This window comes from Phalacrocorax carbo, chromosome 17 (genome assembly GCF_963921805.1).
Source record: "Phalacrocorax carbo chromosome 17, bPhaCar2.1, whole genome shotgun sequence".
NCBI lineage: Eukaryota > Metazoa > Chordata > Aves > Suliformes > Phalacrocoracidae > Phalacrocorax > Phalacrocorax carbo.
The window spans coordinates 3,959,336-3,985,510 of NC_087529.1; the positions used below are offsets into that span (position 1 = coordinate 3,959,336).

A 26,175-nucleotide genomic window follows, 5' to 3' on the forward strand; every position below is an offset into this window, starting at 1 on the left:
GGTGTATGCCAGTTTTCACAGCCTTCCATCCCACAGGGACAAGGAATTCAATAGTGCCCTACATTTTTAATGTGTTGCAGCTTTTTGGGGTTTTTTTTTTTTTTGGTTTGTTTTTTTTTTTTACAAGAAATAAGGGGAAAGAATAAAAATGTTTAATTGCTCAGGATTAGCAGAACAGGCAGCCTGTGTCCTGACCGGGATAGAATCTGTTTGAAAGACTCTTTCTAGTGGAGTCATTTCCCAGTTTCCTTTTCTGAATGTATTTGCGTAAAAGAATTTTGATTAGCATTTGCCTTTCCAGTTCGTTGTTGTTAGTCCAAGGAATCTCCATGTAAAACTGGCATTCCAAGTTAAATGGTGAAAACGGACAGCTAATGTTACAAAAAGCAGTTAAATAGTTACTGGTTTGGATCCCTTAATTGCTTCTTTTTTTTAATGCACTTAAGGAACCTATCTCCAGCAGACATGAAATCATATGATTTTTGTTGCACTTCTGAAATGTTTTGTAATAATGAGCATGTGACTTATCTAATTTAAAGAAAGTTCATGTCCAGTACACGCATGCAAACCTCTTCCTCAGTTAACAAAATGAAGCCAAGGCAAATTGGCAGAGCCTGGAGAAGCAATGTGACTTTTTGTTCTTGCATCACCCTGAGAACATAACCTCAAGTCAATTTTTCTGAAACGTTGTTGCTACTGTTTTCAGGCTTATCTTCCCTTGTGCCAGAAAGAGGCAGATTAATGAAGTTCAGCTTGTTGCGCTCGTTTAAATTTTTCTTCTGTGGAAAACAAGGACATAAACATACGAGGCTGTGCACTTTATATGCTTTAATCGAGAATTTAACAGTTTGGGTTACTGCAGAGAGCGGCTGTGTTTAAAACCACAACCTGTTGATCTGGAATATCCACAGCAGCTGGAATTCTCTCTCGCTTGCAGCTGCATATAGAGCGGGAACAAAGGAAATTGAAAAGCTTTCACATTGCTTCAAAGGAATAGAAAAAGCATTTGTTACTCACTACTGACCCGAAGAGAGAAAAGCCATCTGCATGTAGCTAAGTTTTAGCACTTTTCCAGTGTGATGCCCAGCTATTGTGCTGTTACCTGTCCTATATTTAAACCATTCCGAGTTTAGTCCAAGTTCCTGTTTCATTAGCCTCTGTTTATCCATATGTTCAATCCTAGCTGCCTCGCTCCTTCTTTTTTTTTTTTTTTCCCTTGGTTAAGCTAAAGTTGCATTTACCCACAAGATTGAAATGAGTCATTTGATGTCCTGAGAAAACAAATACAATTTTCCTGTGGCGAGAAAGCAACGAAGCTTTCATCTCAGGTTCTCTTGGCTTTCTTTATTGCATTTAGAGGAGAGAAAACTCGAGATCAAGCTTTGCTTAACCTTATTTTCCTTGCTCGTAGCTGTAGCAAAACTTGAGCCAGTTTTCTAATAAACAGTTGCACAAAGTCTCATGACTGAACAAGTAAACTACGAGACGGCACCGGGGAGGCGTTCCCAGGCTATTTTGAAGGCCGCTCAGGAGCAGGGGCTGTCACATGCTGGCAAATGTGTCTGGCATCATGCGGCGGGGTGAGATGGCAGCGCTGTGCTGAGTCAGGGATCGTGCCGGATAGCAGGGCCCCCGGCCTGGCCGGCTGCGGCGCAGTGACAAGCTACAGCCTCCCCACCGCGCCAGGAGCAGCTGGCCACCGGCTGCGGGGCTCCGCCGGAGCTGGGCAGCGCGCCGCTCTGCAGGGCCCCAGAGATGCACAGATCATGTCGTTTTGACCTCGCAGACCACAGCTTGGGAGCCACTGACTTGCAGCATGATAGTCTGTGCCGAGAGCGGCTGAATTTTGTTAAACAAGGAAAGTGGGGTTTCAAAGGATCAGCATTGTGTTTGAAATGAGGAGAAACTTGATCTAGTGGATAAGAGCAAACTTCTCAAAGCAGCTGGTCTCATCAGTTCTAATCATTCGAAATGTCCACGGGACTACGCGTATCACATGTTTCCTATTTAAGAATAAACACTAAAATAAATCAGAATTATTCTTTTCCCAGGGTGCTGGCACAGCCATTGGAGAGCTGCCTCCATATTTTATGGCGAGGGCGGCCCGACTCTCTGGTGCTGAACCTGATGATGAAGAGTACCAGGAATTTGAGGAGATGCTGGAACATGCAGAGACTGCACAAGTAAGAACAGTGCAAAACAACAGAATTAATAAAACACAGAACAACTTAGATGGAGTCAATAACCATTCCAGTGAAATGGGAATGGGCCAAAAATCAGTTGGTGTGAGTTCACGAGGGACTTCCCAGGGATGGAAAAAGATCCTCTACTGGGAAGAGATACCTCTGGTGATGGGGAGACAAGAATGCAGCTTGTTGAAGCGCATACAATAGTGCAGCCAAAGTATTTGCTACAAACAATGCATTTACTTAGACTTCCAAGAATAGCACGGTCGAGGCAGGGAGAAAGTGGGCTAACAAACCGGTGTCAGAGGGGGTGCTGTTCCGTAATCATGGTGGTTATAGCTGCATTTAAAGCCTCCCTGGGCCAGGAGATGATTTTCAGTCAGCTCATCCCTTTCTGATGGCATTTGCCTGCCTTGTCACTAACACCCTCAGGCCAGTGCGTGACCCATTCATCACCCTGAGGAAACATATTTTTCCTGATGTGAAAATGCAACCAATCTGCTTGGAACCACTTTTTGTTGCTCTTGTCATTTATTTTCTTGATGGATTAAATGCTGCTTGTGTTACAGCATAGTTCGCAACTGATGCTGTACATCTGTCAGGTATTGTTGTAGATAATTTTTCATTCAGGTCAGGAGTTGGCATCCTGTCCACAAGTTATTGATAGTGTTCTAGAAGAAATTAAACATTTTTTTCCTCAAACTATTTGCTACTGAATTTCTCTTCTGTATTGTTCCTTCTTATCCTGTTTTGTCTGCCACTAAGTTGAAACGGGTCACGAGACTGCTATTAAAAACCCAGCAGATGCTGTTTACCATGTGCTGCTGTCTTTAAACTGTTCTGCCAGGGTGTTGATATAAATATAAACTTTTTTACTTTTTTTTCCTCCTTCTCTTCAAGAAATGGATTAAGCTTTTCCATGAAAGAAAGGGGTTTCTCTGGAAAAGTGCAGTCTAGTGATTCTGACAGTAAACCCTGTGTTTCCTGAGAGCCTTCAAAGTGTTTTTCTGCTCTTGTAAATAGTAAATTCTTCTACTTCTTTAAAGGTGCAGTGAGGGGGGGAATTCTTTGTTCTTCACTCTATCATTAGTCTTTGCTTTGCAAAATAATCCCTAACTGTATAAAAATCGAGTTGTGGGTAAAAACAAAAAACACCACCCAAAACCCAACCAAACAAAAAACCCAAAACACAAAAAACAAATAAAAATCCCCCTAAACCAGTCGAATACACAACTCAAGAGCTGAAGTGCTCTCTGTGTTTACTGAAACTCTCCCAGCAAATTATATGTGTGTACAGTGTGGGAGCAGCCAGAGCTGGGTTCCAGAACGCACAGTAAGATCCTTGGGAAGAAAATTTTTGCTAGAGAGCATTTTGTCAGGACAGGCCAAAATACAGCTAGCTGTATTGACCGCCTTCAGTAAACTAATGGGGTTATGTAATTAATTAAGAAAAATGTGTTATTTACCAGTACTTTTGATTTTATTTTCTTGGCAATTGAATTTGGATTGAAGCGTGTTGTTTTGTGGATAGATGGCCAGGGAGAAAAAAAAAAAATCTTTTTAACTCCACTTGTGGTTTGGTTTCTATAAAACTCTTTTAACATGAGGCTCTGACAATCCGATTAAATTGTTTTGCGCTCATAAAACTGACAGTTCCGTTCTTTCCATTTGCTAATTTGACTTCCTTTTTGCTTTTTGGCCTCAATCATGTTTTTGCTAGATGTCTGTGGGAGACAGGCCTGCCTTTTCCTATGACCTTGAGTAAATCCCGATCTTCAGCATAGCTTATCACTATTTGTTCTGTAATTGCTACTCATGAGCAGTTATGATGTCTATTTTTAAATTGCTCGGTAACAGGTTTCATTGCCTACATCAGCATCTCCCACTCGCCCAGGTTGAAGCCTTATGCTTAAAAAAACGCAGGGGTTGTGACAAGTGTCTTATGCCATGGAGACCACGGCAAATGTTTGACGTCAAATGACAGGAGCCTTCTTTCATTGCAAAGGGCTCGCTTCATCCTGCCTTTTTGAAAGACATGAAAATGGGTGTGTGAGATTTTGAAGAATAGCTTCCCCCTCCACTTCTGCTGAGCTGCTGTATGCCTACAAGGCAAAGCCGAATGGCTTGACGTTTCTGCCTGCGTGTGTTTCGTTTAGAAAGCTTGTTGCTGCTATTTCTCAAAAACAATGGTAATTTTGAGAAACAGATGAGGATCTTCTGTGGTGAGAATAGACCGTGAATATAACATCCAGCCTGACGGATCCGTGAGGTGGAATGTGCTTGCTAGCTTGGCACTTCAAAAAAAAAAAACCAACAACAAAAATAGGAACTTAAAAGGATTAAATAGTGTAAAGGTTTAGTGCCCTATTCAAAGTTGTGCAGAGTAAAATGCTATTTATTTTAAAGTGTCTAGTGATGGATTTTTTTGTCATAAATCTCAGCTCTAAGTGACCTGTCTCCTTGAGCTGGGTTTTGAGAAAGCTCGTTAGCCTGCAGAGGATGTGTAAGTCTGCCTTGCACTTTCCATTAGCATACTTCAGAAAAAGCCCCTCATTTTAAAGGAACACTCGCTTCTCCTTCCTGTGCGTCCCTGCGTGTGCATGGCAGTGCGTTAGTCCCGGTTACATACAGGGAACGTCAGAGCTTCTCTTGCCTCGTGGCTGCTCTTGTTAAAATCGAGCGGCTTTGCCCCAGAGAAGGAGTGTGGTTTACAAGCAGGGCTCTTTTTTTTCAGAGCTCCGCACAATGCCGAGCCCCGCGTGCTGTGAGAGCAGAGCAACTCGGTCTGATTTGTTAATACTTAAGGCAGGGTTTAAAAATTACAAATGTTTGAAACGGTGTCTCAGTTGCTGTTAACTCTCTTCCTGTCGAATTCCAGAGCGAAGTATTTTATCGGAGCTCCCCTTTTAGCCACGGGGAGTATCTCCAGCGCAGCCGAGCAAACCAACCGTTCAATTAGGGGAAGTGAGCCTGCTACTTAGTGCTGGGGCAGCACATTGGTAATGATACAGTGCGAGCATACTTTCGTACAGTTTCATGACTGCACACACATGCGTGGGGACTCTCTCTTGCCAGTTTAACCGTTGCTGATTGTTTAGCGTTCTCATCTTGTCTCTGTCATGCTGAAACGCTTAAAGCTGACGGAGGTTTCTGGTGAAAATGAAGCTTTTAATGCCAGCTTCCCTCAAGGTACTTAGTGATAATGCGTGGGCCCTTGCTGCATCATGGTACTCCTTGCTTGGAGGAGAAAGTACCAATATCTTTGCTTATCTAATCCTTAATGACTGTGTTTGGGTACCCAAAGTGGCATATTTAAAAAAAACTAATGATTTACACATCGGGTTTTGCTTCTGTGCAGCATTGCGGCAGCCAAATTTCCATGTAAAAATATTTTCTAGTTGCCTATGTTACTATCAGCCACTGCTGTTTGTTTACTTTCCAAACCGTGTCCTGCCTGCGAAAGAATACAACCTTGAAAAGGGGTTAAATCCATAGAAATGCTGAGCTACAGCAGGACTCGTTTGTAAATGATTGAGTGCCATCTGCACGCTGAATGTCAGTTGTTGCTGGGACCTGTTTTTGACTCCACTGAACCTTTACTGGTTGTGGTTTGTCTGGCCATCACATGACTTCTCTGAAAATTCCCCCTCCCCTCCATTTCCAGTAAACTGTTTGAACAGGAGTGACTCAGACTGAAACCAGCTTCCCTGTAACCACAGGGCTTGTTAAAGAATTTGTCAACGTGGACTCAAGAGGGTTTGTATTAAACTAAGCTGCAACTGCTTCGGTTTGCATTGCGTCAGGAGTTCCACCAAACAACTTCCTGCTCGGAGAGTCGGCTCCTTGTCCGCAAGGAGTTGAACTGATGAACTTGTGCGATAGTGACAGTTAGACACATGTTAAACCCATCTTTCCAGCGTTTCTGAAAGGTCTGGTGCCTTGAGCTGGATTGCTTTTCCACATCTTCATGTGGGGTTTCTCTTTGCAGAAGCAGAACAAAGTACGCTGCCACACCCAGCCGTGGTTACTGGGAGAACCCAGCACTCTGTTCTGACACGACACTGTGACTTAATTCAAATGGAATGATTAGGTTCAGCTAACAAGCAAAACGTTACTTAATTAGCAGTGTAAAAGAAGATGGCCAAATTAAAAATGGATCTCTCCCGTGATTAAACTAACAGCGACTATCTGATAAGTTCCTGTTTGAAAGGATTCCCTGGCTGCTGGCTTGTTTAATGAGAGGACTTCAAGGGTATTGGGTGCCAGAAAAGAGAAGTTCAAGCAGACCACGAGCAGGTTTTTATAAAGCAGTTATCACAAAGATGGAAGTGGTGGAGTCACATACAATAACTGGAAAACCTTGACTTCGGGTGGTTTTTTTTTGCTTTCCCAGAAATAACTTGTTTAAACCCAACATCAAATTCCGTTCATAATGTCTCTTGCTCAGTCTTCCAGTCACCTCCTTTCCTCATCAGCTTCCTCTCTTTATTAATTGTGCCGTATGACAAAGAGACTGCTGGCGTTTGGTCGAGGCTGCCTGATGGGTGGCCACCAGGAGGCTTGTCTTCACACACTGCATTCCTGAAGTTTGATACTTGTGATATCCTGCATTTGTTAAGATACGTAGGGGAGGTATCTTATCTCTTTTATCTTGGCCCATAACTAAAATGGAAATTCAAAACTAATCAAACCTTAAAGCTTCACTTTAGAAACTTCCTAGGAATGCTGTAGCTTGAGAGTGAGGTGGCAAACTGATGGTGAACTAAGAGGGAAGTGTGGTGATTTCTTTCACAGGCAATATAATAAGCAGTGAATATACTAAGTGTCGGCTTAGTTTTAAGTTGTTCTCTGAAATTACTGAGTTGAAATAAGCTTTGGAGTGAGACGATGAAAGCTTTAAAAAAAGGGAACTTGTTAGAGAGGACTTCCTGAGAAAAGGGGTAGCAAAGAGTTAATATGGGCAGAGGATAGACAATAGGAGCTATGAGTAACAAATGTGTAAGCCACCTCCTTGCTGGGTTTCTTTGGACACTGGCGAGAGAATAGGGCAGTCTTGTGCCTGCATTGTTCTATTCATTTGCACACCTGCTTACAGATAAGGAAAAAACAGCAATGAGCATTACATTCCGTTTGCTAATGGTAATCTAGAGAGGACTTTTTCACATTCTTCTTTGAAGGGCTCTGCGATAACGTCTGCTCCCTAAATCTCATTTACTCGGCCCTCTGTCATTTTAATGTTTAGTGGGTAAGTACATAAATCAGAAATTATCGAGCCACTGAAGAAATCTGTATTACTTTGCAATATTTTCACTCAATATTCAAGTATTAGCTCAGAGGAATTTTTTTCAGTAACAAATCTCTCACTTTATAACATAAATGAACCTTTTCAGCAAGAACGTCGCCAAGTTTACTGGGGATCTTGCAAGCTGCATTTGCACTGTAGCTGTGGAGAAGCAGTTGAACTCTGCTCTGTTCTGTGTGTGCTGGGGATGCTCGACACAAGTTTCTAAGGGAAGAATTTGGTCCTAAATATTTGTTTCACTCCCCAGTATTCTGAGAAAGACCAAGAAATTATCAAAAGTTGGGGTCAGATAAGCTGCTCCAAAATATATTTTTTTCAGGGAGAGCCTTCAATAACTATATAGGAATTAATTATGGTATCATAATCAAGAAAATGGCTCCTTTTTTTTTTTCCCCTGCTCCAGACACTGTTTAAATATCTGTGTTGTACAAGAGTCTGGTATGCAGACCACTTCTCTAAGCTGTCTGGGAACCTCTGCTACTTCCCAGGGAGAACAAGCGAGAGGTATGCTTAGCGTTGGACATCTGCTGGCTGGGCCGAGTAGGAAGACTTGTGTGTGCAAAAGGATTTGTCAGCTGTGTAAGAACTTGTTCACTTATATTCTACAAGTGGTTTTTCAATGCATGTGTTTTCTTCCTTATTTCGAAGTTCTCTGTGGAGGAGCAGTGTACTTTTTTCAGTGCTGGTGACTTTGGCTCTGCTTTGTCAGGGGTTGAAAAGGTCAATCTATTTGCCTGATTATCAAAAATTGCTTCCTTTCTTGGTGGTGGTGGCTAAAGCAAAGCAGCAACTTGCTTCATTTCAGCAATCGTGAGCCCTTCCTTACAATGTCTGGATCTTGAACCCCCCTAAAGTAGGACTTTATAATTTGTAATTGATTAAAAAAAATTAACTACGTCCTGGAATTGCTCATCATGCCACTATAACTAGGTTGGCAGACCTGTGGCCACAATAACGTAATTGCAATTGTAGTTTTGAGATAAATGAGCACTTACTGTGCAGCTGCAATGGTATTTTAGGCAGCCAGCACGTTGGTGGAGGCAATGCCAGTGTATGCTTTCAACTGTAGAAGCAAAGGCTGCAGAGGTCAATGGCTGATACGTGGGAACCAGAGTGATAGGATGTTCTTTTACTTCATTCTTCCCTCTGTAGGTGGCTGCTAGTATCTTGTTATGGAATCACGGAAAAATTCATCTTGAAAGGGACCTGCGGCAGTTTCTCATCCAACTTTTTGCTCAGAGCGGTGTCACCTATGAGATCAGATCAGGTTCCTCAGGGCATTGTCAAGTCCTAGTCTTGAAGCTCTCCAAGACTGGAGACTGCACAACCTCTCTGGGTAATCCCTCCCGATGCTGGACGTTCCTAATGGCCTTGCTGCTTCCCTGACAACTCTCTTCCATGAAATAGGCTGTAGGATCTCCTCACTGCCAGGTCTCTTACAAGATGAGAATAGAAAGTAGTTCTTTAGCAAGCAAAGAAATAATGAATTTTTTTGTGCTTTCGTGCACCGCTATTAAATCGCAAAATGTCAAAGGGGACGTTGCTTCACGGTACTGCACAGACCTGAACTGAGGAGTAGAGGTGGCAGGGGATGTAGTTAAAAGGGCTACTGCACTATAGGACAGATCTGATAAGACTGAAAGGACGTGCTTCTTCCTCTTCCTTCAGACTGTTTCCTTTAATTGTGTCTTATTCTTTACAATATTTCTTTATTCTTGCAGTGCGAAGGAAAAGAACTTTTTTTATGTAGAAGTCTGGGGGCTTCAGTTGAAGCTGTGGAAAATGTTGGCATTAAGTTTGAAAGTGCCTACTGACTTGTTGAGCTCTGTAATACGTGTTCGTTTTGGTACGTCGCTTTCAAACTTGAGCACGGTATTTGATTGTAACAGTCTGAAGTACTGAAACTAAAGCTTCTGAGATGGAGTTTGTTATGAAGAAGCATTTGCTTGTTCTTCCCCCAAAGGCTAGGGGAGAGGGAGAAGTGAGAGGAGGAAACAAAATGTTCTTACCATGGTACAGTTGGTTAATGAGATGAAGGAAATATCTAGAAGTTGTAATGCTAATAGTCTGTTTAATCCAGAGCTGGTTGGCTTCCTACTCGTGTTAATGGAAGGTCTTACTTAACATATAATAGATCCATTACTCGGGAGTTTCACACTTTCATTCCAGACAGGTTAAAATTAAATGACCAGGGAAAGCAAAGCTTGCTGTTGGAATGAGCGCTTCGCTCTGTTACACTCTGCTCCCGTACAACTTGCAAAGGATTCAGCTCTGCATGTGGTTCGATGGCTTCAAATGTCTTTCTTTTCTAACAGCAGTTTGGAAAGCTGATTAGAAAGACAATAGGTTTAACTGCATTTTCTATGGAAAAACTTCAATTTTTCTGGCACAAGAGCTAATTGTACTTACTCATGTGTCTGAGTTTACAAAGTCTCAAAGATGAGCATCTTTCCGATTATCTTTGTGGGTTGCAGCATCACCCCTTAACATGCAGCCAGCCTCAAGAATTTGAACACAAACAGATGTGGAAATAAATCTGTACATATCTCTTGACACTCTGTATTCAGTATTCGTGTCCTAGGAAAAGCTAGTAGAAGTAGTCACCTGTATATTTGATTTCTTGTTGACGTGGGATTTGTATGTAGTACCTACTGTATGCTCATCCTTACCTACAAATATTCTGAATAATGGTTTGAAATCTTACTAGCTTTAAGTTCTCAGATCTCTGACATTGTCTATACAAGGGGATTTTGTAGGTACTCCTCTCTTGTCTTTCCACAGCTCTTTGGTAAAGCCTATGAAGTCAAAGGCCGTGTTTCATTGCTCTTCAGATTGTACTTTCTAAAACCGTGTTTTCATTTTCATCATGGACGTATTTTTCTTGTGTAACTTTCCCATATGATTACCCCATTCCTCTTCCAGAATTTAATGTCTCAGAAAACCCAGACTTCTTGTGAAGTGAAATTTATTTTCTTCCCAAGCTTAGAATTTGAGCCAGTCCTCTTCATCTGGGATGTCTGTCCTATGCATACCATATGTAAATACCTTTCTTTTTCAGACTTCAGTGCTTGCTTAGATCTGCCACCTTCCCTTAGCTGCTTGCAGTAATCCTTGAAAACCCTTCTTAACTTTGTCTTTTGACAGCCCAGTTTCCAAGGCAGGGCCTTTCTTTCCCAGAGTTCCAAGTGTGAAGTTTAAACCTTACCTCCAGGCATCAAAGATAGAAATATCCCCTTTTAGTTTGCCCCTTGTTTGCATTAAGCTGCAAGTATTTTTGAGACAGCTAGAGCAGAGACCCAGGGCCACAGCCCTTTCCTACGTGTTTAGGTGTTGGGAGTCACTGCAGCTAACGGAGTGGGAGGTCAGCACCGCTGTGAGCCACTGTCAAAATATTCCTGCTTGCAACTTACGGGAACCTTACTCATGGGATCTGTTACCTTGAATGTCTTCCAGGAAAGGTGTGAAACGGATTCTTTGGTCCCTGAGTAATGACCTATTTGTAGTGATAGGCAGTGACTGCCAACTGTATCTTGAGCTCTCTCCTCCTCATCTTTACTCCAAGTTACCGTGTCAATCGTTAAATGTCATTGCCAATATATTGCGCTTTTTTAGCATCGATGTATGTTGTAACCTCTCAGCCTACAGGTAGCTGTCAGACTTCTTTAAAATCTGCTCTTCTGCAGTTAATGTATTATTTCAATGAGTTAATAATTCTTCCCAGTCCTCTGAAATTCTAGAATTCATTGCCTAACCACAGATGGTCATTCCCCCATAAGTTGTGTTTGATTCCATTGTGTTGTCATAGAAAGCCAGAAGAAACAAAATATTGTGCAGCTCATTTTTAACATAACTCAGATTTTTACATAAAAAGGAGCACTGTCTTTGTAGGCAGCTTTTTAAATGTTAAGGAATTTATAATTTTAATAATCTGAGACGGTAGCTTCATACGTCATCTTCGGTCTTTGGAAAAAAATGTTCTCCTCTTCAGATTATTATTTGGGTAATTAATTTTTTTCTTAGTAAGTAAATATTTTAACCGTAATATAATTTTGCTCAGATCTTGAAGAATTGTCCGCTTCTTCCTCACATGGGAGTTACACATTCGCATCGGGGAGTCTGCTGGCACTGGGATGAATACCTGTCTCTGCAGCACCTTTAGTATTCTTGTTTGTAGAGCACCCATTCCATCAAGGTGCAGCACATCCACTTCAGATCTCTGTTTATGGCTTTGTATTTTTTTAATGTTCATTCACAATTATGTTTTATTAGAGTAGCAAATCCTGCGTTACCCCTCCCAAGCCTTCCAGAAATAGATTTTGAACTTCTTAAGGCTATTATTTGCTAGGTAATTAATATCCTGCTTCAGTGACTGCATTAATAATCGCATCCCTGTCTTCCCCCTGATTCTACACGAAGTCACTCCCTGTTCTCACTGGCAGAGAACACATGCGCTATGAACTTCTGATTGAATTTAGTCTCATTATTCCTTCCCTTCTTACTGGCCGCCTTCTTTGCACTGTGTCCACTAATATATGAATATTACCAATATGTTTGTGAAGCACTTGATGTATTTACAGCAGGAAAAAATTGTGACAGAAGAAAGGTTTTTCTGGGCCTCAAATCGCCTGAGCTCTGGGTCTTACCTTTCAGAGATCGACAGCTATCATCGCTGCTGCGTGCAAGGAAGAGCCGGTGTGCGATGGGGAGTCGTAGCTTGCTTGATGCCCCTGAAAACTCATTGCACCTTCATGTTAGAAAATAAACTGTTGTATTACATAATCGTTACAGGCCCATCTGTGCAGTCTTACAATAAAATAGCTTGTGCCGAAGCCTTATGGGTTGTTTCTGTAAGGGCTACGGGATTCAATCCAGTGCTGATTATTCAGAGCTCCTTGGTAACCATCAACTGGTTACTTGCCACGGATCCATCAATAATGTCTGTTCTCAGAGATTAAGAAAAAAGAGGCTTCACAATTTCAATGTGAACAATAAATTGTGGCCATTCTGTTTTCTGATAATAAATCACTGTTATGGAAGGAAAAGAGTAAAAATGGATTTTTTTTTAAATGTCATTTTTTGTCAAACTAAATCCAGTGAAATGTTCTTTACTCAATACAGAGGAGCTTGTGCAACTTTACAACGAAGGGAGGAAGAAGACATAGAAGTTTAAATTATAAATGGAGACAAAAATAAAACAGAGGAATGGGACGAAGCCTTATAGTTAAGACAAGATTGTCCATTCACTCTTCCAAGAAGGAGGGCTTTTTTTATAGGGATACATGGTCCATGTTAAGTTATACTCAAAGCTGGACCGTAACGGATATTTAAAGGAGGAACATTGTGGTAAACCTTACTTAGCAGCAAAGCATGTAATTTCTCGTTAGTATCCCTTTAGGTTTGGAGGTTTGGGAGGGTTTTTTTGCTTTTGCAACATGTAGTAATGAAATGCTGGTATCAATAAAATGTGCCATTTTACTAAAGGCAGATATGAAGCAAGCTTCTTCAAGCCGCTGGCTGAGACTTGTGAATCAGTATTACAGCACTGACCTTTTTATGCCTTTTATTTCCATTCCAATTCTTGCGATCTGATGATTAACCCAATGAAGTAATGTTTAATCATTTAACCTTCCTTTGCCTGTATTGTAGCAGTCACAGGAAATCTATTTCCAAACCAAAAAAGCCAAATCGTCTCTGAAAGGGACATAGTGAGCTAAAGTATCCTGAAATGTTGTAGAGAATGAATCATATTAGCTGAGAGTCGAGTCCAGTCTAGATACTTTAATTTTGGGGGAAAATGTTTTGCCTGTAAGTAGCTGAACTTTTATGTCTTTTTTTTTTTTTTTTAAAGTAATAAGTTGTGAAAGTTGTTTTGCTTTTATTTCAAATGCTTAAAAAAAGTAGAGAAAAGATTGTTGCCTGTGCAGGCTTTATAACAGAAAAATTATATTGTGAAATAGGTAAAAGTTGTGAAACTGATGATTATATTCTCAGAGAAATGAAACTTTTAAGGTGTTTTTTTTTTTAATTATTGCAGATGTCGCAAAGATTTGACAAAAAAAATTTAAGGAAGCAACCAAACAGAAGTATTTCTGAACTTGTAGAGTAAATATTGAGGCTGCAAATACATAGTTTTGTTGCAACCCTGATGCATGTATTACTGTGCAAATTATTTGTAGCTACGATTACATAAGATCATAGAAAATAAGGAAAAAATTCCTAATTTATCTCTTCTGGCTTACTTAAAAAGTTTGAAAAAGGAAGACAAATTAGAAATTCTTGACTGAAGTTTTTAGAACCAGAGCTGTGCTTTCCATGGAGTATTTTGTAATAGGCAGCAAATGTAAAAAAAAAAAAAAAAAAAAAAATTATTAAAGAAGAAACCATTTGAGTAATAACTTTAAAAAAAGAAAGTTATTAACTAATAAGGTGAAAAAAAATTGCGCCAATGTTTGTTTGGGGCTTTTTTTTCCACTTTTCACCACTTTCGTCATTGGTTTTATAACAAAAATTTTATGGTTTTAGCTGGAGAGAAAAAAATCTTAAGGCAGCCTTGGATTTTGCAGCAGTCTAGAAAGGTGGGTGAGGGAAGCTGTTTCTTTTAAAGAAATTTTATGAAAAATAATGCGCTGTGTTTACCCTAAGCTAATGCAGTCAGTCTATATATAATTAGAAAATATATTTTATGAAACCAGCTGTGCTGCAAGCATTAGTTTATAAGTCACTTGCTAGAGAGTTTGTTTCCAATTCCAGCTTGTGAAAATTAATACAGCAGTGCATTCTAAGATAATGGGTAAAGATGTTAAAATTAAAAGGGAAACAAGTTCCATTGAAATATATCATGGACCTGTTTGAATAATTGGGTTCTAGTGTTTGATTTTAAAGATACTTTACAGTGAGATTTATGGGGTTGTGAAAAAAAAAATCTGTATTGGCTTATAAAAGTGAAAATACTGTTCTAACCCCCATAAGCATTGTGAAACGGTGAACGAAATAGGAACTGAAAATATCATGGTCACACTCAGCTTTGTTGTAGAGTACAGGGGGAGACTTCTTACGAAATTCCTATAAAAGGCACTGCTTTTTTCAGTTCACCTTTTCAAAGAAGAGAATCGGTGTCGGATGGGCAATGTTACTGCTATGCTCTAGCACACTTTTTCATTTTAAATTAGTTTGAAGAGAAATTCTGAACACACAGTTCTCCTTTGGTATTTGCTTAAGGAATTAGAATACTTGTTGTCTCCTTAGTGTGCTGCATGTTGTTTCCTTTGTTGATAGCTGTGTGATCACCCTCTGAAAAGGATGCAAGGCTCTCTTGCAGTTCACGTCCTAAATCCCCAGCGGGACCGAGTGTGTATATTCGTGCTGACCCCTATTAGCGATGATCTATTAACTTGTTTCGGTTTTGTTTACTAACTTGGAAATAATGAGGGAATTTTAGTTTGGGAAGGACCTGCCCTTGATGTTGCAAGATTTGTGGACTTAGTTCACTGGTAAACTATCATGTTCTGTTCTTCATAACAGTTTGTGTCAAAATACACTCTTTTAATTGAAAAGCATGAAAAAGCCTACTTTGCTTGTCATGTAGGCATGTTCTAGACCGGTTTCTGTTAACATAAGCTCAAGTGTCTGGCATCAGCCTCACTGGGAGTGGGGTTTAATCACTCACGCATACCGTACTGTACGTGTCCTGGAAATTAAATAGAAAAAATATCAGGAACAAGTTTTCAGCAAAAAGTGAATATATCACCTGTTCATTTTGCAGAAAGATATTCACGATCCCAAGGTGTTACCAGTGAAAGTTAGCAAATTCACCCCTTACAGACTGTTCTCAAAGGGGTTTTATATTCTCCCATGGTTAAAAATGTCCCACTGTAAGATGTAGGAAATCTCATTTATTTGGCATTTTTCTTTAAGTTGAAGTGTTTGTCTGAATTTGGGTTATTTTTTCAAATGTGAAGTATAATAAGTAGAATTCTTCTGTTTTCGGTAAAAATTGGGGATTTTTATTTGAGAATTTGTCAACTATTTTTAAAGCACCGTAATAAAGAAAAGTTACTACTTGAAAAAGGGATGTAAAAAATGGCAAACAGCCTTCTCAAGGGTATTTTTTAATCTGGCAGAGAAAGTTATGGCAGTTCTATAGTTCAGAATTTAAATAATATGCAAGAACCTTGTCAAGTGGTTGTGATTTTATTGCATGGGTATGTAGTATTGAAGGTTTCAACAGAATTGTAACAGTTAAAGTTGCATAATTTAATTCATCTGGATTATCGTGTAGTTATCTTGAAGAGTGGAATTTAGAATTTCATTAATTATTAATTAAAGTAACTTCCTTGTGAAATTTATCTGATAGTTTCCTACAAAATGCAAATCGAGGAATATTGCATTGCTCCTGGAAAATCGGCTTTCTATTGCTTATTCATAGGTTGGGGTTTGTTTGTTGGGTTTTTTAAGAATTAATAGTTACTTTTTAAAGTTTGCTATTACTGAAGATACTCGGCTTTCTAGAACTACTGTTGCCAAGCCTGAATAGATAACATTGACCCTGATTTTAACTTTTTGGGCAGTTTTCCTTCAAAAGAATTTTATTCTCATGTAAAATCACTTCTCACATGGAGATAAGCTGCTTGTGAGAATCTTTATTTTTGCTTTTGAAAATGTTTACTGTGTGTTGGGTGAACTTGGAGACTCTTGAGTTTGTCATGGATATGTTTGAAGTTTGTGTTCACAAAACTAAAAGTAGGCAGAGTGTTTTTAGCATGTTTTTGTGAAGAATAGCTCAAATGTTACGTGGTCTGCCACCTTTGCTTTTAAAGTATTTTAGATTCAACTCTATGGATTTAATGAACTTTACAAGTCTATTGTAAGAGAGTACCTGGAATTAGCTATTTTGATTAAGATCCTGGGTTTTAAGACCAAAGATCTGAGGATATAATGGCATTATTGAATTCTGGCTTTGTGTTTTGAGTAAGTACCTTTTTAACATTGTAATTGAAGGAAATTAATTCGCTTTGCTTGTTTAAGGACTAAGGTATAAGCAGTGTTGGCAATTCAAAGACATGGGGAAATAAATACTAGAAAACCTGTTTCCATAGTAGTGCCAACTTGGTGCCACTTTCAGTGTTTGGAAAAACAAAGCTCGGCACATGTGGGTGGTCAGATTTTCACACCGAGCATTGTGAATTTCTCTCTCTTCCCTCTAAGCCCAGAGTTTCAAATTGGCTTTTTTTTGTTTTAAAGATTCTCCCAAATGCTAATTGGAAAATCCCGTAGCATGGGGGATATTGAAATCGCATACGTTTTGAGGTACATTTGTTTTGGGGTTTGCCTCATGAATGCTTCATTTTCTTTGCAGGATTTTGCTTCCCGGGCTAAACTGGCTGTCCAGAACCTGGTGCAGAAGGTCGGATTCTTCGGCATTTTGGCCTGCGCTTCAGTAAGTTCATTTCAGTGACAGAGGGGTTTGTAATCACGAACTGTGGCGATTGAATGTATTGCAATGAAATTAATGCTGTGAAGACTTGGTTTTATTTGAGCCCATATGGATCTTCATGCCTTGTTTGCTATTTCTGAGCTCGCTGTGCTGCTCAGGGAAACGGGGGGGTTGTGGTACTGGCAAGTGAGAAACTCCAGTCCTAGATTGGTACCAAACGCAGTGAATTCTGCATAGAAGCACAGCTAACAGCCCGATAGTTCGGCTTGGTGTGGTGAAACCTGATAAAAACAGGTCAGTTCACTAAAGATGCCAAGGGCTTGTCAGAGTAAGGAAGATGTAAACTACAAGAGGCTGAACTAAGACATTCTTAAAAATCAAGAAGTTTCGATGTTTCTCTCTCAGCCCAGGGATGCTCCCTGCATTTGATGTCTCCTGTAACAAAGGCAAACACACACTGCTGCTCACTGCTCTGTGTTGGTGGATATTTGGCAGACCAGATCGTATGCCCCGCTGACGGTTGCCCTGTTGGGACTTTCCTAGCCCAGATTATTAGCTGGCAAGATATGGCAAGAGCTGTATTATTACCTACAGTTTCTGCTGGAACCATATTATAATTTCTGTAGGTGTTTATGGCCTGTAGCTTACAGTGCTTGACATCTTCCAGTCTAAAGATATACACAGATTGAAGAGTGGAAAACTACCTTTATAAATCCTGATTAGCATATCCGTTCATAGTAATTCTCCTAGGTCTGCTCTGGAGATTCCTCTGGGTCTCTAGGAGCCAGTGGGAGCATAATAAGGAAGCCAGTTTGAGTCATGGCTATATGAGCTACAAACTACTTGTAGGTTTTTTCCTCTCTAAGCAAGAGGTGATACAAATACCTCCACTGATGCTATTTTAGTGTTTTAAGGAGGGTAATACTGTTGGTTTGGAGCAGAAAGATATTGAACCATTTGAGGTTTAAATGTCTCTCTGGAAGTTTAAAGAACACATAGGAATGGTGTGCCTTACTCTGCCGTCTCCCCCCCAGTTATGGGACACGGTGCACGGATATGTGACCACAGTGAAGGGGGGAGGTGTAGGTCCCGTGTGATTCCATTCTTCTGGAATAACCACAGCCATTAGCCAGCTGATGAGGTATTCATTCCACACTTGTCTAGCATCTTTCCTAGTTTCCTAAATCGTAGAGATGACAATGCGAACTCTTTGCTGAAATGTAAGTAACCTGTGTTAGCTGGAAAGAATTAATCTGATTATAGTTGCTGGCATACGACTTCTGTTTACTAATCTTTTGAACTGGCTTCATGTTTAGAGTGGAGACGTAGGTTACAAGCTGTTCTTTAAATCTTTCCATCCACTAAGCTCTTAGACTGCTCCTTCGCTGCCTCTGACTCATTACCCTCCAGTCACCATCTTGTGAGACATCCCTGCATAGGCTGTTGTCTGGCTTGTGTAATCAGAGCAGCAGCTTGTAGATGGCAGGGGTGAGTTACTGGGGTGGCTGGACAAGGTGAAGTGTGGATAAATGGGGAACATAAGGAAGGAGTTGGTAAACATGAGAGGTGATGTGTAAACTCTTCGTAGTTCCTGCTTAGTAATACTTAAACATTTGTTTAACTTCTTACCTACTTGCTGTGCTGTTCTTCAACACGCTCTGAGCTCCAGCTTCCTTTGGCTCATACAGGCTGCCCTGGGCTGGGGAAGGGACGAGGAATCATGAATCCACCACAGTACACTTGAGGATTTGTAAATGTGTTTACAGAATAACTGCAGAGTAGCAGTAAAAAGGGTGAGGTTAAATGTGGCAGAGGCTCTGAAAAAGCACAGGGATTCAAAGCTGTACATTTTTGTTGCATCTGGAGGTGAGGAAGGCAGCCCCCCACGTGTGCTCCTTGCATTTGTGCGTTCCCCCACGAGCTTCAGGGCTTTGTTTCAGGGCTTCTCTTGCTTGTTGCTGCTTCTCTGTGCGCTAGAAGTTGTCTCCTTTACTTGTCCTCCTTATAATTGCGATCTTACTTTTGGATTTTTGACGGTATTTTAGTTGAGTGTAATTTTTTATGATTACAGAACTTGCTTGTGAAATGGTAACGACTGTCCTAGCTGCAGGTTTTTGTCTGTCAAGTGGTGGCTTCTAAATGCCTCATAAAAACACAATCGAATTTAAAACTTTGCAAGTGTATCCAGTGAAGCCAACAGATTGTAACGTCATTTAGTGGCAATAAGAAAGCCATATTATTGTCTGGAGCTTAATTCCTATGTAAAGACAGCTCTGGGGAAGGATCAAAGCAAGAATTAGCCCAGGAGGATCCTCGCTGTGACTTGTGAGAATTTGCCCTCCTGTCTTTGTGGGCTTTTTTGGCAACTCTCAGAAGCGCGTGTTTTGAAAAACAAAGAGAAAACCTCGCTGGCCTGCTAATATACCCAAACGTGGACTTGCTGAGGAACTTTTTGCTGTGATATGTTTCATGTGCAGGCGATATCCGCAGTTACCCGTACCTAAAGCATGTTCCTCCCTCTCTGGTGGTGGCAATGCAGTAATTAGGTACTGTGAACTTACAAAAAAAAACTCAAGCCACCAACAAAGCACATATTTGAGACCTAGAGCAGACTTGGCTTAGAAGAGCAAAATTATCTGGCTGTGGTATAAGTAAATAATTCACTAGCCTCCTATGCCTAAGACAGCTGTCAGAGGTAAAGGATCATTTTCGCTGAAGTGGAGCATGTTTAGAGACCGTTTCGGGGCATGATTAGAGACCGTTTCAAATTTCTTCCTATGCAGGTGGTGCTGTGGGTGCTCATAAATTTGAATTGCTAGTCTATAACAGCTAAGTATAACCCTCATAAGCTTTCTCACAGATTTCAGATTTCCAGTCAGTTAGTTGCAAAGTTACTGTATTTTATGGTCTTTAACAATCTGCACTCTTAATTGGTTTGTGTAACAAAACAACACCAATATTGTGGGCTATTAGCCCAGTAATATACTGCTACTGTGAAGTCAACATACCCCATGCATTTACTCAGACAGTCTGCCCTTGTACTGCATGCAAAGTGTGAAAGGTTGGAATTCGGATACTTTCTTGGTTTAATTTCAAAAATATTTTACAGATAGTATCACAATACCAAACATCAAGCCAACAGTTTAACAATAAAAAAAATATTTTAATTTTAAATGAAATGCATATGCTTAATAAAATCTAATCAGTGCTTTTAAACTGGATACATATGACTATAAATGCCAGTTTTTAATGTACTTTCTCAGATGGAAATCACTGGGGATCATTTTGAACACTAGCTTCCAAGAGCGATGTGCTTGTCAGTGAGAAAATTTGATAAATCACTCAAAATGGCTTTACTGTGGTTTCTGTGCATTTCACATGGAAAACTCTTTGTTAGCTCTTTTAAAATCCAGGGGTAAGGAGGGACCATGAGAATGGAATTGTCTGGGACATTGTCTAGCTGAATCCCAGAGAGTTTAAATTATGTGGTGCGACATTAACATTTTTGTAAGCATTAAGACACAAGACTTTTTTGGATCAAGTTGAATAAGGGGAAAACGTTCATTTTTCAGGGTTTCAAAGTCTGTCGTGTTCCTGTTCGTCTGAGTAAGTGCTACAATTCATGAACTTCTTTCCCTTGCACTTCATAGATTCCAAACCCTCTGTTTGACCTGGCCGGGATAACATGTGGACACTTTCTGGTTCCCTTCTGGACCTTCTTTGGTGCAACCTTGATTGGGAAGGCAGTCATTAAAATGCACATCCAGGCAAGTACTACACCTCCCTTAGGGCTCTGGGGTGAAGCCTGTTTTGTGATTATTTTTTGTTTTCAACGTTACCCTGTGTTACTTTGTAATGAATTCTGGAGTCTCCCTTCCTGACCTGAAGTAATGGAAATGAATTTGGTGCAAAGGATTTACAAGAAAGGATCTGCTAGGCTTCTTATGCTCAGAACTTAGGCAACTGAATAATTTATAGCTACAAACTAATGAGCTCGCTGCCTACACCACTCAGGAAATTGGTGGTTAGCCAAGTTATTTACCTACGGTTTTTACCAGACTGAAAGGACTTCGTACTCATAATGAACTTGCCTTTTTGGTAACAAATACTCATTTCAAAGAGCACTGCAGCTAGCCTTTACCGGTTAAGCGGTACTTTTAAATGCTCCCTTTTATCTCAGTTGAGTGTGTAGAGAAAACCCCGCTCCTCTCACGCCCCACAGAAGTCTGAGGGTATGTCAATGGGCACATTGTCCATAGCTTTCAAGCGTGGTCAGCAATTTTTGGTTTCCTCACTTTATATGGCTTTGGAAGGGCCTGATTTCAGAGCATGTCCACTCTTTCTTGCTAACTGAGAGCCTTACCGGATGTTCTGAATTTGGCAACCAGAATCTCCAGCTGCTTTCAAACATTTTGAGTCTTACTTTTAAAATGCATCACCATTTTCTCCAACGCAAGATGAAGTATTGATTCCCCGGCGATTCTTTGCTGGTGGCGGTGTGGTTAGTGTTATATCATGAGCTACGTCGCTCGATGGGTGACGGTTGGAAGCAATGTTTTCAGCTGGGGTATGTCTTTTTTAAGCACCCCCCGTAGGACTGGTGCAGTGCCTGTGGCTGTGTTGCTTGGAAATCTTTGCCGTCACTACGTTAAAATAGCAGAAGCTATTAGCAGTATAAAATTTCTTACCTAGTACCCTCATCAAGCTGCTTAAAAATCTTTCTTTTGCCCTGAACAGAAGGTCTCAATCTTCAACCCTTTTTTCTTCCCATCTTTTTATACATGGTTATTTTACTTTGCCCAGTCCTTAAACAGAAAATAATAAAAAGATCTGAAAGTTCTTTCATTTACTGTGATAGAAGAACTTTTTCTCCACACTTATTTTTGTATTATCTGAATTTTTCTGCTTTTGTGTACTGCTAGAATGTGTTCTGGCAACATAAAAAAGTGAGGTAGTGTTTGTGCAATATTCCTTTTATTATTTTATTTGTCTTGTTTAGCTAGCAGAATGTTTGCTATGTAATTTAGAGTGCTCCTCACTCAGATCAAATGTAAGTGAAAAAATATTTCCCAGTGTCTTGTACGGTTGGTAAATCATCTCATTTTGTAATACGTTTAGCTATTAGGATTCTTTTTTCTGCGATGCTTGATTTCAAGCACGCTCTTGTGCAACAGCCTTGATTTTTGTAGTGATCTTGCTGCAACTTGGAATTTAGGAAATGTACGAGTCATGGAAAGGGCTTTTAATGAAATCTTTCTCTAGACAGGAAGCGAGTGGCTCTGGTGCAGTGGCCATCCTGGAGCTGCTGTTAACCGGCCTCTTCCTCCGGACCACACAGTCGTTTGGTGTAGTCCTAGTCACATCCCTTATTTCCAGACCAGTGAATGCGGTTCTCGTTAGGTCGTGTTTAAATTGATTTAGGGAGACTGTGGGAACTGTTTGTGTGGGTATACGCGTCTGCACACAGTCTTGCTCCCTCTTTCCAAGCGAAAAAGCCGTCAGATATGACGAAAGTGGGATTAGCAAAGGCTATTTTAAGAAAATTTTAACTTGTGTTAGAAGAGAAGGGAATGGTAAAATTACGGACACTTGGATTTTCTGCAAAATAAGCTGTGTGTTACAGAAGCTTGTTCTATTGAAATTACTCCTTCCCAAACGGTCTGTTGCCTTAGAGACAGTGACTATCAAAGTGTTTTGAGCAGACAGGTACCCGATGGCTCTCACTTTGTTCTTCGCTAAGTATTTTTTGTTATGTTTCTGTCTGAAGCACATAAACGGGGGGACTAAAAGATATATTATTTTTTCACTTCTCTGATCTTTAAGTACATGTGTTTGTGTAAGGGGATGTGAATTTTTCTGCACAGCGATGACTGTTTTTCCATTAAAACATTGTTGACGGAGTAAAGTGACCTTGAGCTTCTGGGAATTTAAGTTTGGGGAGGATGCGAATGGTTAGTAACACAGGCTACAAAAACATTGCAAGAAATGAAATCTATGAGGAAATAGAATTATAAAGTAAACAGCTTTTCTCTTTCCTGCCTCTTTTTGAGGAGAGTATTGAAAAATAAAGGTCTTGAAAGAAAAGAGAAGGGAAAACGATGTGAGTGCTGGAGAAGCTGTCTGGTTGGAAAGGAACATAAATTGTCGTACCCCATTGTCTCTGCTTCCCTTTTGATCAAATGTTTCTCTAACTGATGTTTTCCTTCCTACAGAAACTTTTCGTTATTATAACATTCAGCAAACATATAGTGGAGCAGATGGTGTCCCTCATCGGGTGAGTAATTCTTTAACACAGTAATACTGTCACTCATTAAGTGGAAAAATACTGGAGGAGTCAAATTAGATGTGCTGAAAATTGTGCCTTGCTTCGAAGTGCAAGCTTTGGCCAACACATCGGTTAGGTCTTATTTGCAACTTCATTCCTCACCTCAAGGGCTTCAAGTACTTCAAGAAACATAATAGCACTGAAGGTCAGATGGTCTGAGTGTATAGCACCAACAATTAACTTTCACCCAGAAACACAATACAGCTCTTCCAATTATAGATCGCTCCACTTTTAGCTGCAAATAGGCTGGGTTTTTATGGACTTGCTTCAATGTTGTAGTGTGATCCTGCGACAAAAAAGTGAAAGAACTGCTGTGATTTACGCAGTGTCCCAAGATGACGACAAACATCTTCCATAATTTGAGCTACCTTATACATTTAAAATAGTAAATCTCTTGTAAAATGTCAGAATGAGAAATTTGGTGTTCAGAGTTATATCTCTGTTCCATTAAACTCAGCTTTTCATTAGAGAAATGACAGTTTTCATAGGTAAACTGTTCCTCTTTTGAGAAAGTTTGTCGTCTTTTTTAGATTGAGTTCTTCAGTAATTGATTCCTACTTTCTTTTTTAAGTTAAAATCTCAGTTCAAAACAAGAAAACTAAGCAAAAACTCAGCTAACAACAGTTTGGGGGAGGGGAAACGGGGAGGAAAGACAAAACAACATACTTACATGTTGTGTCAGTGGGTTTGAATGAAGACTGGACACTGATGAAGACATGTTAGATTTTGCTTTATATCTACCTGTTCAGTCATGAAATTCTATGTAATTTTAAAATCCATTGTTGATGTAACATTTCCTGCCTGGTAATCTAGCAAATAACATCGCAAGGGTGCCTCTCTAACCATGCAGAAGTTTCATAAACTGCTTGAATGCAAACAAAGTATGTGACTTAATTTAAATGGAGGGAACTAGATCAAATCATATGGATGTCATCAAAAACTCATGCTTAATTGTTCAAAGGAACAGTTGTTCTTGAGGGGGAAGCTGCTGCCTCTTTTCAGTGCGCTGCTCAGATTAATGCCAGGGATGCAGGTTTACAGTTTTAAATGCGAGTCTCTCAATTTAAATAGAATGCTTGGTGGTTGTGAGTCTGGTTGTTCCTTTTTTTTTTAAACTAGGTACCTAATGTGGATCCATAAAATAAATTCTAAAGTCTCCAAGGTCTTTCACTGGTTATATGGGGCAAGTTGACACTTTGCTATCCAGACCATAATAACTATTTTCACCTTAAAACCAAAAAGCCACGCTCCTCAAGAACGGTTTCAGGGGAGGAATGTCTGGAAATAATTCCTTTTAAAATATGTAAACTCGAAGTAGTAAGAAAAAGGAGCGTCAGAAGAATCATTCTAGGGCATTTCACTAATGAAACAAATCCTGACTTTATTATGTCCTGATCTTCTGATTGGGTGTCTGGTTTGTAACAGACTTCAAAATTAATTTGTTACTTTGAACACTTAACAAAAAAAAAAAAAGAGAGCGAGAGGGAATGTGGCTGCTTTCGACCATCACTGGTTAGCTTTCCTTAGTATCAATCACACCAGGCAATTTACTACTGACTTTTGATCAGCACTGCTTCTAGGTCAGGTGTACTTCCAAAGGTTTACTCTCCTGCAAGTCTCTGAGCCAAAACTAGTAGTTTTTTCCTACTTCATCTGTCTTGGAGATAATTTTGCATCGAATTACTTCGAATGCATTCACAAGACCTCTGCTGGATTCAGATTTTATTAGATGGTTGATGTCAGAGTTAAAAAATGTTCTCGGGAGACAGTAAGATTTTTTGGAGTGGCCCAGTATCCTTGACTTTTCTCAAGCTGTCTGCTAGCATTACCTCATCAATTTCTTTTAGAGTGGAGAATAAAACATGTTAAACAATAGCTTGCATTAAATCCCTTATTATTAAATTAAAATACAGTTCTATTTAATGGCCGGTAACTTTATTTTAATCAAATTCTATCCGACACAATGACTTAAGACTCTTTTTGTCTGGGATGTTGCTCTTACACAATAGGAAATGTCTAAGCACAATACTTTAAAATCATGAGCATTATTAATACACAGGATAACTAAAATCTAGACAGAAGATTAAGTTATGAGATAAAGTCTGAGAATATATGGTTTTATAAGCCAGAGAGAATTTCTCGATAACTACATGAGCCTTAGTCAAAAAGCAAAACCGATTCACCTGCAGACCTCGCCCGTAGCTCAAGAGCTGTTTACTTCTGTTGCTGGATGCTGCTGGCATCGCACACCATGCCTGCCGTAACCAGGTTTTTTAAATATAATTTAGGGTAATTTGATTTTACAGTTGTGTCTAGGTCTCCGTTACAAAAGGATCATAAAATACTCCTTTTATTAATTAAATATAAAAGGAAACGGAAAAGAAAATGTGGCAGGAAATTAAGAAGCTGTTTAGGAAAAAGTTTTGCAAACATTGCTGGTAGCTAGTGCAGAAAGGACTAAAAGGTAGGAAGGGTGGGTGTTGGCAGCAGCAAGGCGATGGCAGCTGTCCCGCAGCAAGCCCTGTGAGGAGGAGCGAGGTCAGAGCTGGTGGCAGAGGAGGGGAGCTGGATGGATTTAGGAAGCTGAAGCTAGCGAGGGTCTTGAAATCAAAGCTGAAGGGGATTACAAAGATACTGGTAGCTCACATGAGGCTGGTAATTATCAACCTGTTCTACCAGTTAATAGTTTAAAGCTGTATTATTACTGTCTAAAATGCTAGAAGAGGATAATGTTTTCTCTCAGGTTGTATTACGTTCGTAAGCTTTTGTGAGGAAAGATTGCCTGGAAGAGTTTTGCCTTGTATTCTGTCACTTAAAGAAGAGTTTAACTGATCATCCGTGTAAAATACTTCGGTGCTGGTTTTAGGCCAAACCTAGCCCATCTAAAATGTTTAATTATCATGTGTGTTGTGGGTTTTATTTTGGCTCT

The 26,175-nt window shown here is 40.0% G+C and overlaps 1 protein-coding gene across 8 annotated transcripts in view; it reads left to right on the plus strand.

Annotated features, from left to right (window-relative positions):
- The window catches only part of VMP1 (vacuole membrane protein 1), a 68,836-nt gene that overhangs the window by 31,887 nt on the left and 10,774 nt on the right, over positions 1-26,175 (plus strand). For all 8 annotated transcript variants that reach the window (XM_064467832.1, XM_064467839.1, XM_064467837.1 and 5 more), the window contains 4 exons: positions 2,052-2,183; positions 16,844-16,924; positions 20,572-20,688; positions 23,134-23,195. In XM_064467832.1, coding sequence (XP_064323902.1) covers positions 2,052-2,183; positions 16,844-16,924; positions 20,572-20,688; positions 23,134-23,195 — 392 coding nt within the window. The remainder of the gene's footprint in view (positions 1-2,051; positions 2,184-16,843; positions 16,925-20,571; positions 20,689-23,133; positions 23,196-26,175) is intronic.